Genomic DNA, 19,013 nt, shown 5'->3' on the forward strand with positions numbered 1-19,013 from the left:
ATTTGGAAATAAATGTTCACAAGGTACTGTCGGGGTAGTGTGACTATAACTATGGGTCCAGACGACGACCCTACTGTATGTTATTATATGACTGAAGCTATCAGAACATGATGGAGGAACTCCTGGCCCTACTGTAGTTACCTGAACATGATGGAGGAACTCCTGGCCCTATTGTAGTTACCTGAACATGATGGAGGAACTCCTGGCCCTATTGTAGTTACCTGAACATGATGGAGGAACTCCTGGCCCTACTGTAGTTACCTGAGCATGATGGAGGAACTCCTGGCCCTACTGATGGAGTTCCTGGCCCTATTGTAGTTACCTGATGGAGGAAGCATGATGGAGGAACTCCTGGCCCTATTGTAGTTACCTGAGCATGATGGAGGAACTCCTGGCATGATGGAGGAACTCCTGGCCCTACTGTAGTTACCTGAGCATGATGGAGGAACTCCTGGCCCTATTGTAGTTACCTGAACATGATGGAGGAACTCCTGGCCCTATTGTAGTTACCTGAGCATGATGGAGGAACTCCTGGCCCTACTGTAGTTACCTGAGCATGATGGAGGAACTCCTGGCCCTACTGTAGTTACCTGAACATGATGGAGGAACTCCTGGCCCTATTGTAGTTACCTGAGCATGAGGAGGAACTCCTGGCCCTACTGTAGTTACCTGAGCATGATGGAGGAACTCCTGGCCCTATTGTAGTTACCCATGATGGAGGAACTCCTGGCCCTATTGTAGTTATGAACATGATGGAGGAACTCCTGGCCCTACTGTAGTTACCTGAACATGATGAACATGATGGAGGAACTCCTGGCCCATGATGGAGGAACTCCTGGTAGTTACCTGAACATGATGGAGGAACTCCTGGCCCTACTGTAGTTACCTGAACATGATGGAGGAACTCCTGGCCCTATTGTAGTTACCTGAGCATGATGGAGGAACTCCTGGCCCTACTGTAGTTACCTGAGCATGATGCGGAGGAATTCCTGGCCCTCTGCCTCCTCGTGCCTCAGTGACATAATGAGGTTCCCCAGACTGCTGCCTGTGCAGTAGTAATTCATATGCTCCTGAATAAGAGAGAGAGAGAGGCAGAGTGAAAGAAAGATAGAGGGGGAAAAAGTTAGGGAGGGAGGGAGGGTTAGACAGACAGCGAATCACTACACAGTATGATGAGACAGTTTAAAGAAGTTACACACCTTCAAATAAGGTCTTACACTCAATATTTCACAGATCTCCGCATAATTTAAGTCAATTACACGTTCCTTTTTCCAAACGACTGATTCTTAATTTGTTTGAGTCCGGAACTATTGAACATGAATATATATTTAAAACATGCTTAGTCATAATCCCAGAGCAGAATTATGCCTGAAATAGGAACAACACTGAATGGAGAACGACTTAAAGAGGGATACACACCCTTACAGAGAACACACACACACATACACACATCAACATAAACACAACACACACATGCAGGCGCAGACCCCCCTTCCTCCCCCACTCACACACCTACATTATTACTACAAGTCAAATAGGCCTTGACTCACCCTGCCCAGGAAGTGTTTGCGGTAGGCCCTGGCCGTGCTGTTACACTCCAGCCTGAAGCCGAACCCCCCCGCAGGGCTCATGCCCCCTCCGTCATCCTCCTCACAGAAGCTGCCGTCCGAAGAGGTGGGGGTGCCTGCAGGTGCCTCGGCGTCCTCAATCCAGTAACCCCCAAACTGGGGCAGGATCACTTGCGGGTATGGGCTACCCTTCTCCAGAATCTAAGCCACACAACAAAGGGGCAAGGGGTTTATGTACCAAAATATCCCCATCCACAAGAATAGGGCCATATAAATAAACATTTGTTATTTTACCCCCCTTTGTCTCCCCAATTTCGTCATATCCAATTACGGTCTCATCGCTGCATCTCCCCAAAGGGCTCGGGAGATGTGAAGGCCGAGTCATGCGTCCTCCGAAACATGACCCGCCAAACCACGTTCCTTAACACCTGCCCACTTATCCCAGAAGCCAGCTGCATCAATGTGTCGGAGGAAACATGACCCGCCAAACCACGTTCCTTAACACCTGTCCACTTATCCCAGAAGCCAGCTGCATCAAGCCATGCAAACCACGTTCCTTAACACCTGTCCACTTATCCCAGAAGCCAGCTGCATCAATGTGTCGGAGGAAACATGACCCGCCAAACCACGTTCCTTAACACCTGTCCACTTATCCCAGAAGCCAGCTGCACCAATGTGTCGGAGGAAACACCGTTCGAGTGACGACTGAGGTCAGCCTGCAGGCCCCCCCGGCCAAACCCTCCCTAACCCGGACGACACTGGGCCAATTGTGCGCCGCCCTATGGGAATTCTAGTCATGGCTGGTTGTGACACAGCCTGGAATTGAACCCGGGTCTGTAGTGACGCCTCAAGCACCATGATGCAGCACCTTAGAACACTGCCTAGAGCTTGGAACTTTGATTATAAATGTGCCTGTAAAAGTTATTTGAGCCTTGTTTTACATTGACCAGCAGTATGTGCATAACTGTGTGTGTGTGTGTGTGTGTGTGTGTGTGTGTGTGTGTGTGTGTGTGTGTGTGTGTGTGTGTGTGTGTGTGTGTGTGTGTGTGTGTGTGTGTGTGTGTGTGTGTGTGTGTGTGTGTGTGTGTGTGTGTGTGTGTGTGTGTGTTGTGTTGTTCATGCTTGTTTGTGCATCGTGTTTTGATCCAATTGATATGATCGTATCAGAGCGCTGACTCACGTCCTCTATCCGCGGGTATGGGATGTAGTCATCCTGTCAGACAGAGAGAGGAGAGACACACACAGATCATTAACCTTACAGGCTGGAATAATTACAGCCCTGTTCAAATACTGCAGAGAACCCCTATTTCCTTCCTCCCTTCCGTAAAGAAATCCCTGATCTGACAAGGCTGGGTTGGTGAATGCTATGAAATAGAACTATTGCTCACACCTATCAATTTGTGTAAGATCAGTGATTGCTTCAAGGGAGGGAGAAAGGCAGGTTGTGTTTGTAAAGAACTCAAACAGGGCCTTGAACTACATTACAATGAGGTCAACTGAGGCAGTCCGTCACTATAGCAAGCGTGAACACAGCAACTCAGGGTGAACATATATACAGTGACTTATTCCACAGAAGCAACAGATGGTCCAATGAGTGATGCAACACAATGAAACAAATTAATCAAACAGGCATACATTGATGGAGGACTCTAAACCTTCCGACAATCTCAGGGATACGAGTCTCAGGATTGACTCTGTGAGCCCCTGGGTTCATCATTAAGTCACTGGGGCTGGTTAGCAGTCAGCTGCTGTATGACCTTTAAACCTGCTGTGATATGATGTTCACAGGGACGGACTGTGACTAGAAATAGGCCTGCGTATTTCTATCACACTGCCCCATTTTGTCCCTCGGGGCCCACCACGACAGCCCATTTTGTTTTACTTGAGGCACCCATTATTATTATTATAATAATTTTGCACAAACATTTTATTTTTTAGACAGATGGACTAAAGATGGACCAGCCCTTCTGGCATTTGCCAGAATTGCCCTATGGCCAGTCCATCCCTGGACGTTCACCATCGACTCCAATCGATCTCCATGCCTCTGTTTTTACACAGTATATAGTCCCAGGAGATTGAGGGGAATCGCATTCATTCATGCACAGCTCTTTGTTATTTTATGTTAGCCTACATTTTGTCCTGGTTGAGGGGGGGTCTTAAGAGAGAGCTAAGTCATTTAGAGAGTGGTGAAACTACTCCAGTGGCTGACAGGGCGAGCACGGAGGATGACCACCATCGCAATCAAACAAAGAAGGGATGGAGGGGGGGGGGGGGGGCAAATAAAGGAATACATGAATAAAGGAATGGACAGAGGTCAATGCATCATGACAGAGAAGCCTAGCGGTGACACTGACGTGTGTGTGTGTGTGTGTGTGTGTGTGTGTGTTTCTCAGACCTTGCTTCTCTGCGAGTGGGGCTTCGTCTCCTCCGATTTAGGGACCTGGTTAGGGTCACGCATGTGGACGGAGGGTCACAAGGGTACAAAAAGATCATTCCTGGACTTACACTTAACTCCCGAATCAGTTACTGTACTTATATACTGGACTGTAGATTCTCTGAGTAAACATTTGATTGGTGGAACCCAGGGAAAATATTTGCTTGGTTATAAGAAGTGTTTGCGTAATATATGCAGAGCCAAGCCGACATGCCTAGTTGAATTGTTGACATCCTGAATTGCACAATTACCAATCTACTGGAAAGACCTGTGGAGTAAGATTTCTGTGCATGTGGGAAGAGGCTCTGAAGCCCGAATCCTTACCACACACACAGAATCTCACAAGTCATTTACCAGACTTAAACCGTATCCTTATCCCTACCTTCCATTATTGATTTCAGTGGTCAACGCACAAATTGGTCTGTCTATCTAAGCAGTTTTCAAAGAAAATAACTGGTCTGTCTATCTAAGCAGTGGTCAACGCAGAGACTGGTCTGCCTATCTAAGCAGTGGTCAACGCACAGACTGGTCTATCTATCTATCTAAGCCAGGGCTGCCCAACACTCTTCCTGGAGATCTATTGTCCTGTAGGTTTTCAGTCCAACCCTAATTTAACATATCTGATTCATCTGGTTAAGGTCTTGTTGAGCAGCTAATAAGTAGAATCCGGTGTGTTAAATGAGGGTTGGACTGAAAAGCCACAGAGCAGTAGATCTCCGGGAAGAGGGTTGGGCACCCCTGATCTAAGCACTCTCTGCATGTGTTTGAATGGTCCTTGTCCTCCAGTGATGCTTGCCTCCGCCTGGTCCCAGATCTGTTTGTGCTGTATTGACAATGACCATAGGAGTTGGCAATACAGCAATAACAGATCTGGGACCAGGCTAGCTCAGAGAGACAGACAGTGGAGGGGATGGGGGAACGGCTACAGCTCAGTGGGGGACTACTTGTCAACACCGCTGGGTTAGATCAAAGCCAGGGGTCTGTCTGAATACATCCATCTTCGATTCCACTGAGACGGGCTTTGTGATCAACCATTCCAGATAGAGGCCTTTCAACTGTTCGGCCATCGATTGCTCTAGTCTAGTTAGTAGTGCGGGTCGATGTGGCGCTGTGGGGACAGCGAGGGGTCTGGTAAGGACTGGCTCAGAGGTGGCAGCGGGCCTGTGTGACCTCTGTTCTCATTCCTCCTCGCCCACTTGTTATCATGCGCTATCGATCTCCTGTCCTCCTCCGCTCACTCTCTCTTTCTTTCAAAAGCTCCCCCACAGTCCCCAAATTGGCGTGGCAGAGCTGCCACCACCACCCACCCTCTTCCCGCCCCCATCCTGCCTAAAACCCCAATCCCACAGAAGATCCCAGAACCCCATAGACACAGTGTAACAGAACAGGTCAGAGAAATCAATGTTTTTTTCAGAGGGAGCTCGTTAACTTGGTCTGGTTCGGCTCATTACTCAATCAGGACCAGAGATTGGACCCGTTGTTCTCGGCTCCTCAAATTAAGGGCGGCCCGCGTTCCCCCTCCAAACTCCCGTGGCTTAATAACGGACCCTTCTGCTCGTTAGGGGAGGACCCTTGATTAAAATCTCAGAAAGTGATGAATGTGTCGTGCTTTCATCACCACGTCCATGCCAGCAGCAGTGGGAACTTCGAGAGAAGAGAAGGAATGAGAGAAAGAAGAGAAAGAGGAAGGAGAAGGAGGAGTCTTACCTGCATCCTTTCCAGCATGTCAAAGAACTCGGCAGACTGAAACAAACAGAGTAACAGAGGTGATTATTTTACTACAATGCCATACACTAGAACTGCATCCATTCTACCTGTATCAAATTGTCCTGGACCGATGTGATCACTAGAAGTGGAGTGCACTGTATTTCCTAAATAAGCACCACATTAATTCATGGCGGATATTTTCAATTAGGGTTTATTTGGTATCGGTTGAGGTATGGTTTTGGGAAGTCCACAAAGCATAACACCAGTGTGAGATGGTTTAAAAACCTCTACAGGATCGGTGGGTCTCCCGCTGGACGGTTGAGCTAACGTAGGCTTATCCGATTAGCACGAGGTTGTAAGTAGCAAGAACACTTTCCAGGACATAGACATATATGGTATTGGAAGAAAGCTTACATTCTTGTTAATCTAACTGCGCTGTCCAATTTACAGTAGCTATTACAGTGAAAGAATACCATGCTATTGTCTGAGGAGAGTGCACAGTTATGAACATGAAAAGTGATTAATAAACCAATTAGGCACATTTGGGCAGTCTTGATACAAACTTTTGAACAGAAATACAATGGTTCATTGGATCAGTCTAAAACTTTGCACATACACTACACCATCTAGTGGCCAAAATCTAAAATGCACCCAGAATACCAAGTCATATATTGGCCTTTCTGTTGCATTTCAAAGATGGTACCAAAAAAACAAAAACACATGTTTTTTTCTTTGCATTATCTTTTACCAGATCTAATGTGTTATATTGTCCTACATTAATTTAACATTTCCACAAACGTCAAAGTGTTTCCTTTCAAATGGTATCAAGAATATGCATATCCTTGCTTCAGGTCCTCAGCTACAGGCAGTTAGATTTCCATTTGTCATTTTGGGGGAAAATTGGAAAAAAAAGGGTTTGATCATTTTTAAGTGTGACCAAGGATTTTTGGGGGTATTTCTATGGAAACGGAGAGAGGTCTGGTCACCGAGGCTACGTTCCAGGCTGTCTAAATTGAGATGTACATGAGCTAAACACGTCATGTGATATAGAAATCTGATGCAGTCTGCAATGTAGCCTTGAACGTGACCTGAAACTTCTCTAACCCAGTAACTACAATTATCACGCCATGATCATCTCCAGCGAGCAGCATTTCCACCCTGGATCCCAATAAGAGCTCATTGAGCCGAGGCAGAACACTTAAGGAAGGGCAGTCCTACACCCTCTCACACCCATATGTACAGTATATTATCCAAACACAGAACACCAAGCCTACTCCACTTCCTCAAAACAGTCACTCCAGAAAAATAATGGGCTGTTGTTGTGCTCCTGGCCTTCTATGAAAGTATACTGAAGTTCTGGATGATGTTCACAGGATGATGGTAAAAATGTAAAGAATGAAAGTACAGGCAACTAAATATTGGTGATAAATGTTGTGCATTATCATTATTGTTATAATCATCAAACATTTCAAATAACTAATGTCAATATAGGGACCACTCCGAACTCTGTAACGGCTGTCTTTAGTGGAAGAAGGAGAGGACCAAAGCGCAGCGTGGTTAGTGTTCATCTTTTTCATAAACAACTGAACACTTCAAAAATACAAAACAATAACGTGACAAGCGAAACAGTTCTATTTGGTGCAGACACACAAAGACTGAACATAACCACCCACAAAACACCAAGGAAAACAGGCTCCCTAAATATGGTTCTCAATCAGGGACAACGATAGACAGCTGCCTCTGATTGAGAACCATATCAGGCCAAACACAGAAATAGAAAATATAGAAAAACTAACATAGACTGCCCACCCCAACTCACGCCCTGACCATACTAAATAAAGTCAATACAAAAGAATAAAGGTCAGAACGTGACACTCTCTCAATGAGAGTGGAGATCAGGAAGTAAAGTTGTAATTAACACATGATCCCATTATACTTAAAGTAGCTGTCTAAGATTTCTATGGAATATGACCTACTACTGTGAAATAGATTTCCTTCCCAGAAAATGTTATTAAGTAGGCCCTATGTTAATAAGCAGCTTTCTGTGTGATCCTGCTTTCCAAATTCACAAACAACACAATGTTGTGGGCAAATACCAGCCATTATAAATATTATAAATAAGCAAAGGACAAGTCAAAAACATTATTTGGATAGAATATGAGATTTTTTAAAATGATTTAATAGGTGATGGAAAGAAAACAAAAAGGCCTTGACAGTTTTTGACCGGAAGAAGATCCATCTTGGATTAAAACGTTGTTTAATACAGTGTTGTCCTGGCCTTTTCGTGTCTTTATAACGGCTGACAGTCAATCAACAAACACGTCGCTCTCTATGTGACAGTCGAAAGTCATACTCGGGAAATATGCTAAAAGCACAACGGATGAGGAACACAATCAACTACATTGTTTGAATCACAGGTTTCAAGGTTGCCAGGTAGAGAATGCAGACAAAGGCAGTCAAAACACTTCTTAGCAGAGGCACGAGGCACCAGTAAAATGCCCCTTTTCATACAGTGAGCATAATGCCAGTTAAATGTACTTTTTATGTCATATTTTATGCAAACACTAATGACAAAGCTGAACACAAATGCTTTGAAAGGTGTGGTCTTAAATGGATCACTGAAATGACTGATTCCCTATCTACACAAGTACAGATAACTCCCGATCAACGCAGCCATTAAACCCAAGGCATTACAGCAACATATTGTATCATAGTCGAACACCACCAGCAATACCACTAAAACCCACCAAGACCTGGAAAATCCATGTCTTACCTTGAGATATACAACCTAGTACTCTGTAAACCAGGAAAACCAGGGAAATGATCCATTTCCCAGCAGTAAAAACATCTCTTTACTGTAGCACCGATCCACCTGAGCTCAGGTGAACATGCTAATCTCACAGCTGTCAGTGCAGTGGGAGTTATCATTTAGTTATACATTAACCTGCCACAGAGGCCTAAACCCACACAGCTTGTCCCACAGAGTCAACACAATGAGCCAGGTTCACACAGCCCTACAGATGGGCACTGTAACCTTGGTGATTCATCGTCATCCCCCGTCTAAGGTGAGAGAACTGCTGAGGGCTACTGGGGGCCGTGGGGGAACTCCTAGGGGCCAGATGGAGATCTATCAATCGGACACCAATCAGAGAGGAACCGTGTCGTGAGCAGACCCTTTGCTATTGAGCTCAGGTGCATCCAGTTTCCATTGATCATCCTTGAGATGTTTCTACAACTTGATTTGCGTCCAGTTGTGGTAAATTCAATTGATTGGACATGATTTAGAAAGGTCCCACGGTTGACAGTGTATGGCAGAGCAAAAATCAAACCATGAGGTCGAAGGAATAGAGCTCCGAGACCGGATTGTGTTGAGGCACAGATCTGGGGAAGGGTACCAAAATAATTCTGCAGCATTGAAGGTCCCCAAGAACACAGTGGCCTCCATCATTCTTAAATGGAAGAAGTTTGGAACCACCAAGACTCTTCCTAGAGTTGGCCACCCAGCCAAACTGAGCAATCGGGGGAGAAGAGCCTTGGTCAGGGAGGTGACCAATAACCCAATGGACACTCTGACAGAGCTCTAGAGTTCCTCTGTGGAGATGGGAGAACCTTCCAGAAGGACAACCATCTCTGCAGCACCACCAATCAAGCCTTTATGGTAGTGGCCAGATGGAAGCCACTCCTTAGTAAAACGCACATGACAGCCCACTTGGAGTTTGCCAAAAGGCACCTAAAGACTCTCAGACCATGAGAAACAATATTTTCTGGTATGATGAAACCAAGATTGAACTCTTTGGCCTGAATTGCAAGTGTCACGTCTGGAGGAAACCTGGCACCATCCCTACGGTGAAGTATGGTGGTGGCAGCACCATGCTGTGGGGATGTTTTTCAGCTGCAGGGACTGGGAGACTAGTCAGGATCGAGGCAAAGATGAACGGAGCAAAGTACAGAGAGATCCTTGATGAAAACCTGCTCCAAAGCACTCAGGACCTCAGACTGAGGCAAAGGTTCGCCTTCCAACAGGACAATGACTGTAAGCACACAGCCAAGTCAATGCAGGTGTGGCTTCAGGACAAGTCTTTGAATGTCCTTGAGTGGCTCAGCTAGAACCCGGACTTGAACCAGATCAAACATGTCTGGAGAGACCTGAAAATTGCTGTGCAGCAACACTCCCCATCCAACCTGACAGAGCTTTAAAGGATCTGCAGAGAATTGTAGAAACTCCCCAAATACAGGTGTACCAGGCTTGTAGCATCATACCCAAGAAGACTCAAAGCTGTAATCGCTGCCAAAGGTGCTTCAACAAAGTACTGAGTAAAGGGTCTGAATACTTATGTAAATGTGATATTTCCATTAAAAAAAATATATATATATATCGGTAAACATTTCTAAAAACTTGTTTTTGCTTTGTCATTGTGGGGTATTGTGTGTAGATTTACAGGAGGAAAAAGATGATTTAATACATTTTAGAAAAAGGCTGTTATGTAACAAAAAAAAAGTTTTAAAAAGTTTTAAAAAGTTAAGGGGTCTGAATACTTTCCCCAGTGCACTGTACATATATATATATATATATATATATCGTCTCCCCCTCTGTATTTCTCTCTCTCTCTCTGCCATTCACTGCCTGGCCCTCCACAGAGACTAAGCGGAGCTCAGCAACATCTATCTCTTGCTCTCTCTCTTATCTCCCGGGGAAACCTGCTGCGCCCTGCGCTGTCCACACCAAGATTAGAGGGAAGGACTGGCGCTGGGAGGATTCTAACACCACGGTCTCCAGGCGCTCGGCACATAACCAATATTCACCCAGAAGCCACAACTATTGTTGCCGTTTCGACTGTAACACCAGTGTTGTGCTAGTGTATAACATAATAATAATAATATATGCCATTTAGCAGACGCTTTTATCCAAAGCGACTTACAGTCATGTGTGCATACATTCTACGTATGGGTGGTCCCGGGGATCGAACCCACTATCCTGGCATTACAAGCGCCATGCTCTACCAACTGAGCTACAGAAGGACCAGAAGGACCATATGTTATATACGTTATGTTATTCTAGGGAAATTGTATTTTCATAGCTAGGGCTGACAGTGAAGACCTGCGAAGAGCAGAATCACAACCTCTGCATCATCAAAACAGTTGCTTGGTGAGAAGCTGAGAAGTCCACAGATTGCCATTTTTTATGTAAACACCAGCTGAAAAGTACCAGCGGCCTGGCTTTGGCCCCAAGTGAGAGCAGGTCCACCAGAGCCATGGCCCAGTGAGACACGGGTTCGGGCCCGCGTAGTTGGAAACAGAAAAGTCTGAGCCTTTTGGGTCAAACACTGGGGTAAATCTTGAATGTACATGCGCCATTGACGTACCACTGAATACGCTTGTAAGTAGAACCTGTCATACTAGCTCTTATTACCTGGTGGTAATTCAACTCTTGTCGCATATAAGAAATATCGGCATTACTAAACCTCCTGCAGAGGCAATGTGTAACTCAACTACTAAACTATTGGAATTAACTGGACAGACAGTAAGCCATAATGTACAATAAATTATGGGAGCTCTTCCTAATGCTCCCTGATAACAGCTACAGTAAGAACAGTACCTGAGTCATCGTTAGCATTCGGTTAGCATTCCGCTAGCCTGGTGGAGATAGAAACAGAACCGCAGAGCTCCAGAGAGGCCAGTCTCCACTGTTCTCCTGCCTGCACAGCTGACTTCAACTCTGGGCACTGGGAGAAAAGCAGCAGGGGGCGGGTGGGGGTGGCGTGGTGTGGAAGGGGCCTCTGACAGGGGTTCTCCGACTGTGTGTTTGTGTCAAATCCAATCAAATTGGATTGGTCGTGTACACAAGTAGGCCGATATAATCGGCGGTGCAGCGAAGTGTTTGTGTTTCTAGTTCCAACAGTGCAGTGTATGTGCGTGCGCGGTGTGTGTCTTTGACCCTCAACAGCATAGACACACTTTTCTCCCATTGCAAATACTCTTTCAATCACACTTTCTCTCAACCAAATGTACCAGTTGTCCCCTCTTAACAAATTAAGCAGTTACACAGTACTAGAGTGCGCTGTCATCAAGGCATCCTGTACCACAACACAACACTGCAATACACACTTAACTCTTCTGGCTCCTCAGTCGGACTAGAGAAAAACGTCCACTGTTAATTCAACAAAAACTGTTCTCGCTCTCGCTTCCTTTTCTTTCACAACCTGGTCTTCAACCGCCTTCATTTCCTTTATTTCTGCCTCCAACAACCCTTTCTTCAAACAAAACCTCCCTCGTCCTTCATTTTCTCCTTGGAGAATGTGAGAATTGAGTGCTCTCTGCTATGTTCAGCTTTCTCTTATGTCATTCAAAGCCACAAACAGGAAAGTCCTGTTGCTCATTGACTAAGTGGAACAGGTCCTGCCTGTGTGTCTACTCACATTTCATTTCATCCTCATTCAACTCCTTTCATTTGAATCCTCTCGTTCAGGACAAGGAACATTTACATTTTCAATATGCTGTTTACACACTTTCTTTTTGTCTTAGAATAAGGAAGACTTGAGACTCGGAAGTGGTTCCTTACAAAATGACTCATCACATTTTGAAATGTGTGTATGTGTGCGCACACACACACACACACACACACACACACACACACACACACACACACACACACACACACACACACACACACACACACACACACACACACACACACACACACACACACACACACACACACACACACACACACACACACACGTGTGAAGTACTCGATCAGAGAAGTGTCAGCCTGGCAGCTTCACTATACTACTAGAGATGTCTGGAACAACAGCAAACAAACTATGCCATACCAGCTACTAGCAGTGAGTAGCACAACTCCAGCGGGCTGAATTGGGTGCAAATGATCTCCTTACAACCAGATGATGTCATTGTATCGGTAAGCATAGAAATAGTGGACATAGAATAGATCCACTGCTTATCAAATTGGCTTTCAATGAGAATGACAGATCTATAATTCACATGGTATGTGTCACACCCTGATCTGTTTCACCTGACCTTGTGATTGTCTCCAACCCCCCTCCAGGTGTCGTTTATTTCCCCCAGTGTATTTATCACTTATTATTTATGCCTGCCTTGACCTCGAGCCTGCCTGCCTTGACCTCGAGCCTGCCTGCCTTGACCTCGAGCCTGCCTGCCTTGACCTCGAGACTGCCTGCCTTGACCTCGAGACTGCCTGCCTTGACCTCGAGCCTGCCTGCCTTGACCTCGAGCCTGCCTGCCTTGACCTCGAGACTGCCTGCCTTGACCTCGAGCCTGCCTGCCTTGACCTCGAGCCTGCCTGCCTTGACCTCGAGCCTGCCTGCCTTGACCTCGAGCCTGCCTGCCTTGACCTCGAGACTGAGCCTGCCTGCCTGCCTTGACCTCGAGCCTGCCTGCCTTGCCTGCCTGCCTTGACCTCGAGCCTGCCTGCCTTGACCTCGAGCCTGCCTGCCTTGACCTCGAGCCTGCCTGCCTTGACCTCGAGCCTGCCTGCCTTGACCTCGAGCCTGCCTGCCTTGACCTCGAGCCTGCCTGCCTTGACCTCGAGCCTGCCTGCCTTGACCTCGAGCCTGCCTGCCTTGACCTCGAGCCTGCCTGCCGCCCTACTGGACTCTGAACTGGTTTTGACCTTTTTCCTGTACACAGCCATTCTCTTGCCTACCCCTTTTTGGATGAATAAACATCTAAGACTCCAACCACCTGCATCTGGGTCTCGCCTTGTGCCCTCATAGTATGTGAATTTGTCGGGTCGGCCCACAAAGCTACATACCAGACCTTTATTAAAGAGCGTCTGAACGCAGCGATTCTGTGTTTCTCTACTACTCATTAAGAAAAACTAGACTTCAGTCTTGAGGGTGTGGTTCGATGTGGCAGTTACTGAGGTTTGTCCCCCATGAGACCATAGGAAGAAAGCCGGTATTACCTCCTCAAAGTAGTCAGAAGTCATTTAAGATTTTCAAAAAAATGTATTGTGTAATTTTACATCCGGCTAAGTTGTGTGTGCAGTATTTCTAAAGTTAAAAAAAGGTGTTGTCTTGTGTAAACAAAGTCAGATTTGCTGCTCTGATGGGCAGGTCTGCCTCACTGCAGTATGTGTGTGATCTGCGGTAGGATTGGATAGATGTCTATCTCGTGTCAATGGTCAAATGAGCATCGTTGAAATCCAAACCCAACCCTCAAGTAAGTCATATCATGAACTCTATTACCAAACTCAGGTTTGGATGAGACCGACTTGAAAAACCAAACGATCCTATTTACACTTCGTAGTCAATTTTGAAACTAGAAAAAAAAAATCTGACTTGCATGGATGGCGCATAGGCCGTTTGCTATGAGAGAAGTTGCTTATTGCCTTTAAAAACCCAGTCAGTATCATCACACTATGGAAATGACTGATCAAGGGATTGACTATGAATAATCCCAAATCAAATCAAATCGTATTTGTTACGAACACAATTGACAGCAGGTATAAAAGGTGCAGCAAAATGCTTGTGTTCTGGGTCCCTCAACAGTGCAGTATATTAATCAAGAGTTGAGGTACTATGCATAGTAATAGCCTCATCATGTATGTACACTATAGGATACAGTATAGATAATGATTTAACTCCCCATCTCTGTGTCATACGGATTCCCCCTCTCTGACTTCACTCTTTATTTCTCTCTTTCTATTTCTCCGTATGCTACACTTTCTATTCCTTAACTCCGTCTTTCCTCTTCTCTCCCACTTCCGTGTTAATCTCTTTCGCCCTTCTCCTTGCAGACTAGATAAGGGGGGCCAGCCTGCTTCAAGGTGACGCAACAAAAATCCAATGAACTTATCCTCTGCAGCAGAGGTAACTCTGAGTTTTCCTTTCCTGTGGCGGTCCTCATGAGAGCCAGTTTCGTCATAGCGCTTAATGGTTTATGCGACTGCACTTGAAGAAACTTTCAAAGTTCTTGAACATTTCCGGATTGACTGACCTTCATGTCATAAAGTAATGATGGGACTGTCATTTGTCTTTGCTCCTTGCTCTTGCCATAATTTGGACTTGGTGTTTTACCAAATAGGGCTCTCTTCTGTTTACCACCCCTACCTTGTCACAACACCACTGATTGGCTCAAACATATTAAGAAATAAATAAATTCCACAAATGTACTTTTAACAAGCTACACCTGTTAATTGAAATGCATTCCAGGTGACTACTTCATGAAGCTGGTTGAGAGAATGCAAAGCTGTCAAAGGGTGGCTACTTTGAAGAATCTCAAATATAAAATATGTTTTGATTTGATGAACACTTTATTGGTTACTACATGATTCCATGTGTGTTATTTCATCGTTTTGATGTCTTTTTTGATGTCAATTTTATTCTACAATGTAGAAAATGGTACAAATAAAGAAAAACCCTGGAATGAGTAGGTGTGTCAAAACATTTGACTGGTACTGCCTATATTTGTCACACCCTGACCTTAGAGAGACATATTATTTCTCTATTTTGTCAGGTCAAGGTGTGATGCTGGGTGGGCATTCTATGTTTTGTTATCTATGTTTCTTTATTTCTATGTTTTGGCCGGGTATGGTTCTCAATCAGTGACAGCTGTCTATTGTAGTCTCTGATTGGGAATCTTACTTAGGTAGCCCTTTTTCCCTCCTTTCAGTGTGGGTAGTTAACTTTGTCTGTGACACTTAGCCCTGAAATCTTCACGGTTGTTTTTCCATTTGTTGTTTTGTTGGCAACATCATCTAATAAAAAGGGAAAAGTACGCTCACAACGCTGCGTTTTGGTCCACCTCTTTCGACGGCCGTGACAGTGTCTGTCCTCTACCCACCACCAAAGGACCAAGCAGCGTGGTCAGGAGGGGAGGACATGACGGAAACCTGAGAGGCAGCCCCCCAAAATATTTTATTTGGGGGGTGCGGGGAGTGGTTGGCAGTGGAGAGGGACGAAAGAGTTTGGAGGGGTTGGAGTCTGGAGCAAGACAGTCGCTTTGAGGAGCGTGTGACTCTTCAGACACCATGCTTTGCGGTTACACATCACCGGTACGCATCCACAGCCCAGTGCGTCCTATGCCAATGCCCCGCAGTTGCCGGGCTATGGTGAGCATCCAGCCAAGATGGGTTGTGCCAGCTCTGCGCTCCAGACCTCCGGTGCGTCTCCACGGCCCAGTATATCCTGTTCCAGCTCCAGGCACCCGGTCTCCTGTACGTCTGCCTAGCCCGGTAAGCCCTGTGCCAACTCTACGCACTAGGCCTCCAGTGCGTCTCCACAGCCCGGTAAGCCCTGTGCCAGCTCTACGCACCCGGCCTCCAGTGAAGATCCATGGCCCGAAGCCTCCAGTGGCGATCCATGGCCTGAAGCCTCCAGTGATGATCCATGGCAAGAAGCCTCCAGTGATGATCCATGGCAAGAAGCCTCCAGTGATGATCCATGGCAAGAAGCCTCCAGTGGCGATCCATGGCCCGAAGCCTCCAGTGGCGATCCATGGCCCAAAGCCTCCAGTGAAGATCCATGACCCGAAGCCTCCAGTGGCGTTCCATGGCCCGAAGCCTCCAGTGATGATCCATGGCAAGAAGCCTCCAGTGATGATCCATGGCAAGAAGCCTCCAGTGATGATCCATGGCAAGAAGCCTCCAGTGGCGATCCATGGCCCGAAGCCTCCAGTGGCGATCCATGGCCCAAAGCCTCCAGTGATGATCCAATGGCAATAGGCCTACAGTGATGATCCATGGCACGAAGCCTCCAGTGATGATCCATGGCACGAATCCTCCAGTGATGATCCATGGCACGAAGCCTCCAGTGATGATCCATGGCATGAAGCCTCCGGTGATAATCCATGGCAAGAAGCCTCCAGTGCAAAACCATGGCAAGAAGCCTCCAGTGCAGATCCATGGCACGAAGCCTCCAGTGATGATCCATGACACGAAGCCTCCCGCGAGGAGTCATTGCACGAAGCCTCCAACGACGGCCTCCAGTCCGGAGCCTCCAGCGAGGGTGCCCAGTCTGAGGTCGGCAGCGAGAGTCCCCACACCAGAGGCGCCACTAAAGCAGGGTGAGCCAGAGGTGGAACGGGGTCTACGTCCCGCACCAGAGCCGCCACGGCGGATAAATGCCCACCCGGACCCTCCCCTATAGGTTCAGGCTCAGGGGGGGGGGGGGGGACTGTCACACCCTGACCTTAGAGAGCAGTTTTATTTCTCTATTTGGTTAGGTCAGGGTGTGATGTGGGGTGGGCATTCTATGTTTTGTTTTCTTTATTTCTATGTTTTGGCTGGGTGTGGTTTTCAATCAGGGACAGCTGTCTATCATTGTCTCTGATTGGGAATCATACTTAGGTAGCCTTTTTTCCCTCCTTTCAGTGTGGGTAGTTAACTTTGTTTGTGGCACTTAGCCCTGAAAGCTTCACGGTTGTTTTCTCGTTTGTTGTTTTGTTGGCGTCATTTTTATAATAAAAGGAAAATTAACGCTCGCCACGCTGCACCTTGGTCCACTTCTTTCAACAGCAGTGACAATATTTCTATAAATAATGGCCCTACATTAAAATAGTCCACAGAAAGACAAGTGTTAGATCTTATTGAATCTGGCAGCTCCCTCTGCCTCTCTCTAGTCTCCACTATGACCTCTAAAGAGTTACCCTCTATGAACAGTGAATGAAGCCCACCTTGTCCTCATAGGGCTGACTCACTATGCGTCATCAACACTATTCATTTTACAGTGTACTACTTTTGACCAGGCTCTGGGAATAGGGTGCTATTTGGGACGCGGACAGAGTCTGCTACCATGGCTCCTCTCAGAGGTGTTCTGATTGGCCAGGTTCAGACAGTGCAATGACACCATTTTCAGTTTTTCACTCTATTACACAGAGCCAAACAACACCGTGCTCACTTGGGTATTTACTTACCATACTGTCCTTTCCAGCACGGTCCCAGCAACTATGGTGGATGGGTAACCATGCCAGTTTGGCTCAGTTCAACTCTGCTCTGTAGTGTGAAAATGGTATAAGTGAGACGGGCATGTGGTGGTACGTGTCCTACCTTCATGGTGGGCGGGGCTGTGCGGGGGGGCGATGGGGGGCAATCTCCCAAGGGCACGTTGGAGATAGTCAGCAGTTCCTGCTTCCTGGAACACATCAAACACAACAGAAGATATCATGATAGGGCATCATGATGTCGCATACAGAGGATGCAGAGGCACAATGATAGTACAGAGGACGGATGCTGCATCACATATCACCCTACTTCACGACATACACCGGGGTAGAAGTGAGAAATATCATTTCCCTAGACTGTGCAGCAGCTGGTAGGGTCAAGCCTACTTATAGTCCATGTATATAACGTTAGCCCAGAGTTACTGCTGCATTCATGTGGTCAGGAAAATGCCCAAACCCTACTCATACGCCTAGAAGGAAAGAGAGGCTGTCTGGCTCATAGACTAAAGACTAGGTCTTCAACTTATCCAGCCAAATGAAGTAGTGGGTATCCAAGTGAGTTTGCGGGGCTTGTAACGGAGATCTATCAATCAGACGCCAAGGAACCGTGTCGTGAGTGGAGCATGGACTGGCTGAAAACCAAGACCCCTCTGCCTGTGTGTCTGTCTCTGTCTGTCCTCTAACGCCTCCAAGGCTGGCCCACCACAGAGCCTAGATGTAAAATATCTGTATCGGTACCTCTCAATTCAATTCGCTTTATTGGCATGACGTAACAATGTACATATTGCCAAAGCTTATTTTGGATATTTACAATATAAAAAATATTTAAAAAATGAGAATAAAAATTGTCAACAGGACAACAGTAACAACAATAACCAAGGGTCAAAATAACCATACATTCAACAATAACAATAAGTATACAGTAGAATACATGTGCAGGTTGATTGGACTGTCAGACACTGTCCCTCAACCTATGGCAGGCAGCAATGTAGTGCACTGCCAACCCACAGCTCTCTGCATCCTCCCACAACAGGACGGGTAGCCTATCCTCATCAGAGAGGTCTTTGAGACCTTGAATAAATTAGTCACAGAAATTGACTCTCTCTCTCAGACTCTCTCTGACTCTCTCTCTCTCTCTCTCTCTCTAACTCTCTCTCTCTCTCTCTCTCTGGTCTGTGGAGAGTATATTTAGCCGAGAGGCCTGATAATGACTTTCACTCAGATCCTTAGTGACCAGCTGACATGGTTGTTGAGAGGCCCCCAGGGGCCTCCAGGGGGCTGGGGTCTCCTTCCAGAAGAATGATCACACATTAAGAGGTTCATTTATCAGGAGGGACAGAGTGGGGATTCTGAGATGGACGTGAGAGGTGAGACACACAGTGCAA

The 19,013-nt window shown here is 46.4% G+C and overlaps 1 protein-coding gene across 11 annotated transcripts in view; it reads right to left on the reverse strand.

Moving 5' to 3' along the window:
- Positions 1–19,013, reverse strand: part of LOC123992968 (rap1 GTPase-activating protein 2-like) — a 158,539-nt gene that overhangs the window by 57,510 nt on the left and 82,016 nt on the right. For 4 of the 11 annotated variants that reach the window (XM_046294655.1, XM_046294654.1, XM_046294656.1 and 1 more), the window contains 6 exons: positions 17,735–17,819; positions 5,710–5,745; positions 3,964–4,008; positions 2,749–2,781; positions 1,551–1,769; positions 967–1,070 (listed from right to left, as the gene is read on the reverse strand). In XM_046294655.1, coding sequence (XP_046150611.1) covers positions 967–1,070; positions 1,551–1,769; positions 2,749–2,781; positions 3,964–4,008; positions 5,710–5,745; positions 17,735–17,819 — 522 coding nt within the window. Of the gene's footprint in view, positions 1–966; positions 1,071–1,550; positions 1,770–2,748; positions 2,782–3,963; positions 4,009–5,709; positions 5,746–8,482; positions 8,884–11,305; positions 11,777–11,819; positions 12,011–12,125; positions 12,213–17,734; positions 17,820–19,013 lie in introns of those variants that run through there. The other 7 variants (XM_046294658.1, XM_046294657.1, XM_046294653.1 and 4 more) reach the window with 7 other exon arrangements.

Source organism: Oncorhynchus gorbuscha, linkage group LG13 (assembly GCF_021184085.1).
Source record: "Oncorhynchus gorbuscha isolate QuinsamMale2020 ecotype Even-year linkage group LG13, OgorEven_v1.0, whole genome shotgun sequence".
NCBI lineage: Eukaryota > Metazoa > Chordata > Actinopteri > Salmoniformes > Salmonidae > Oncorhynchus > Oncorhynchus gorbuscha.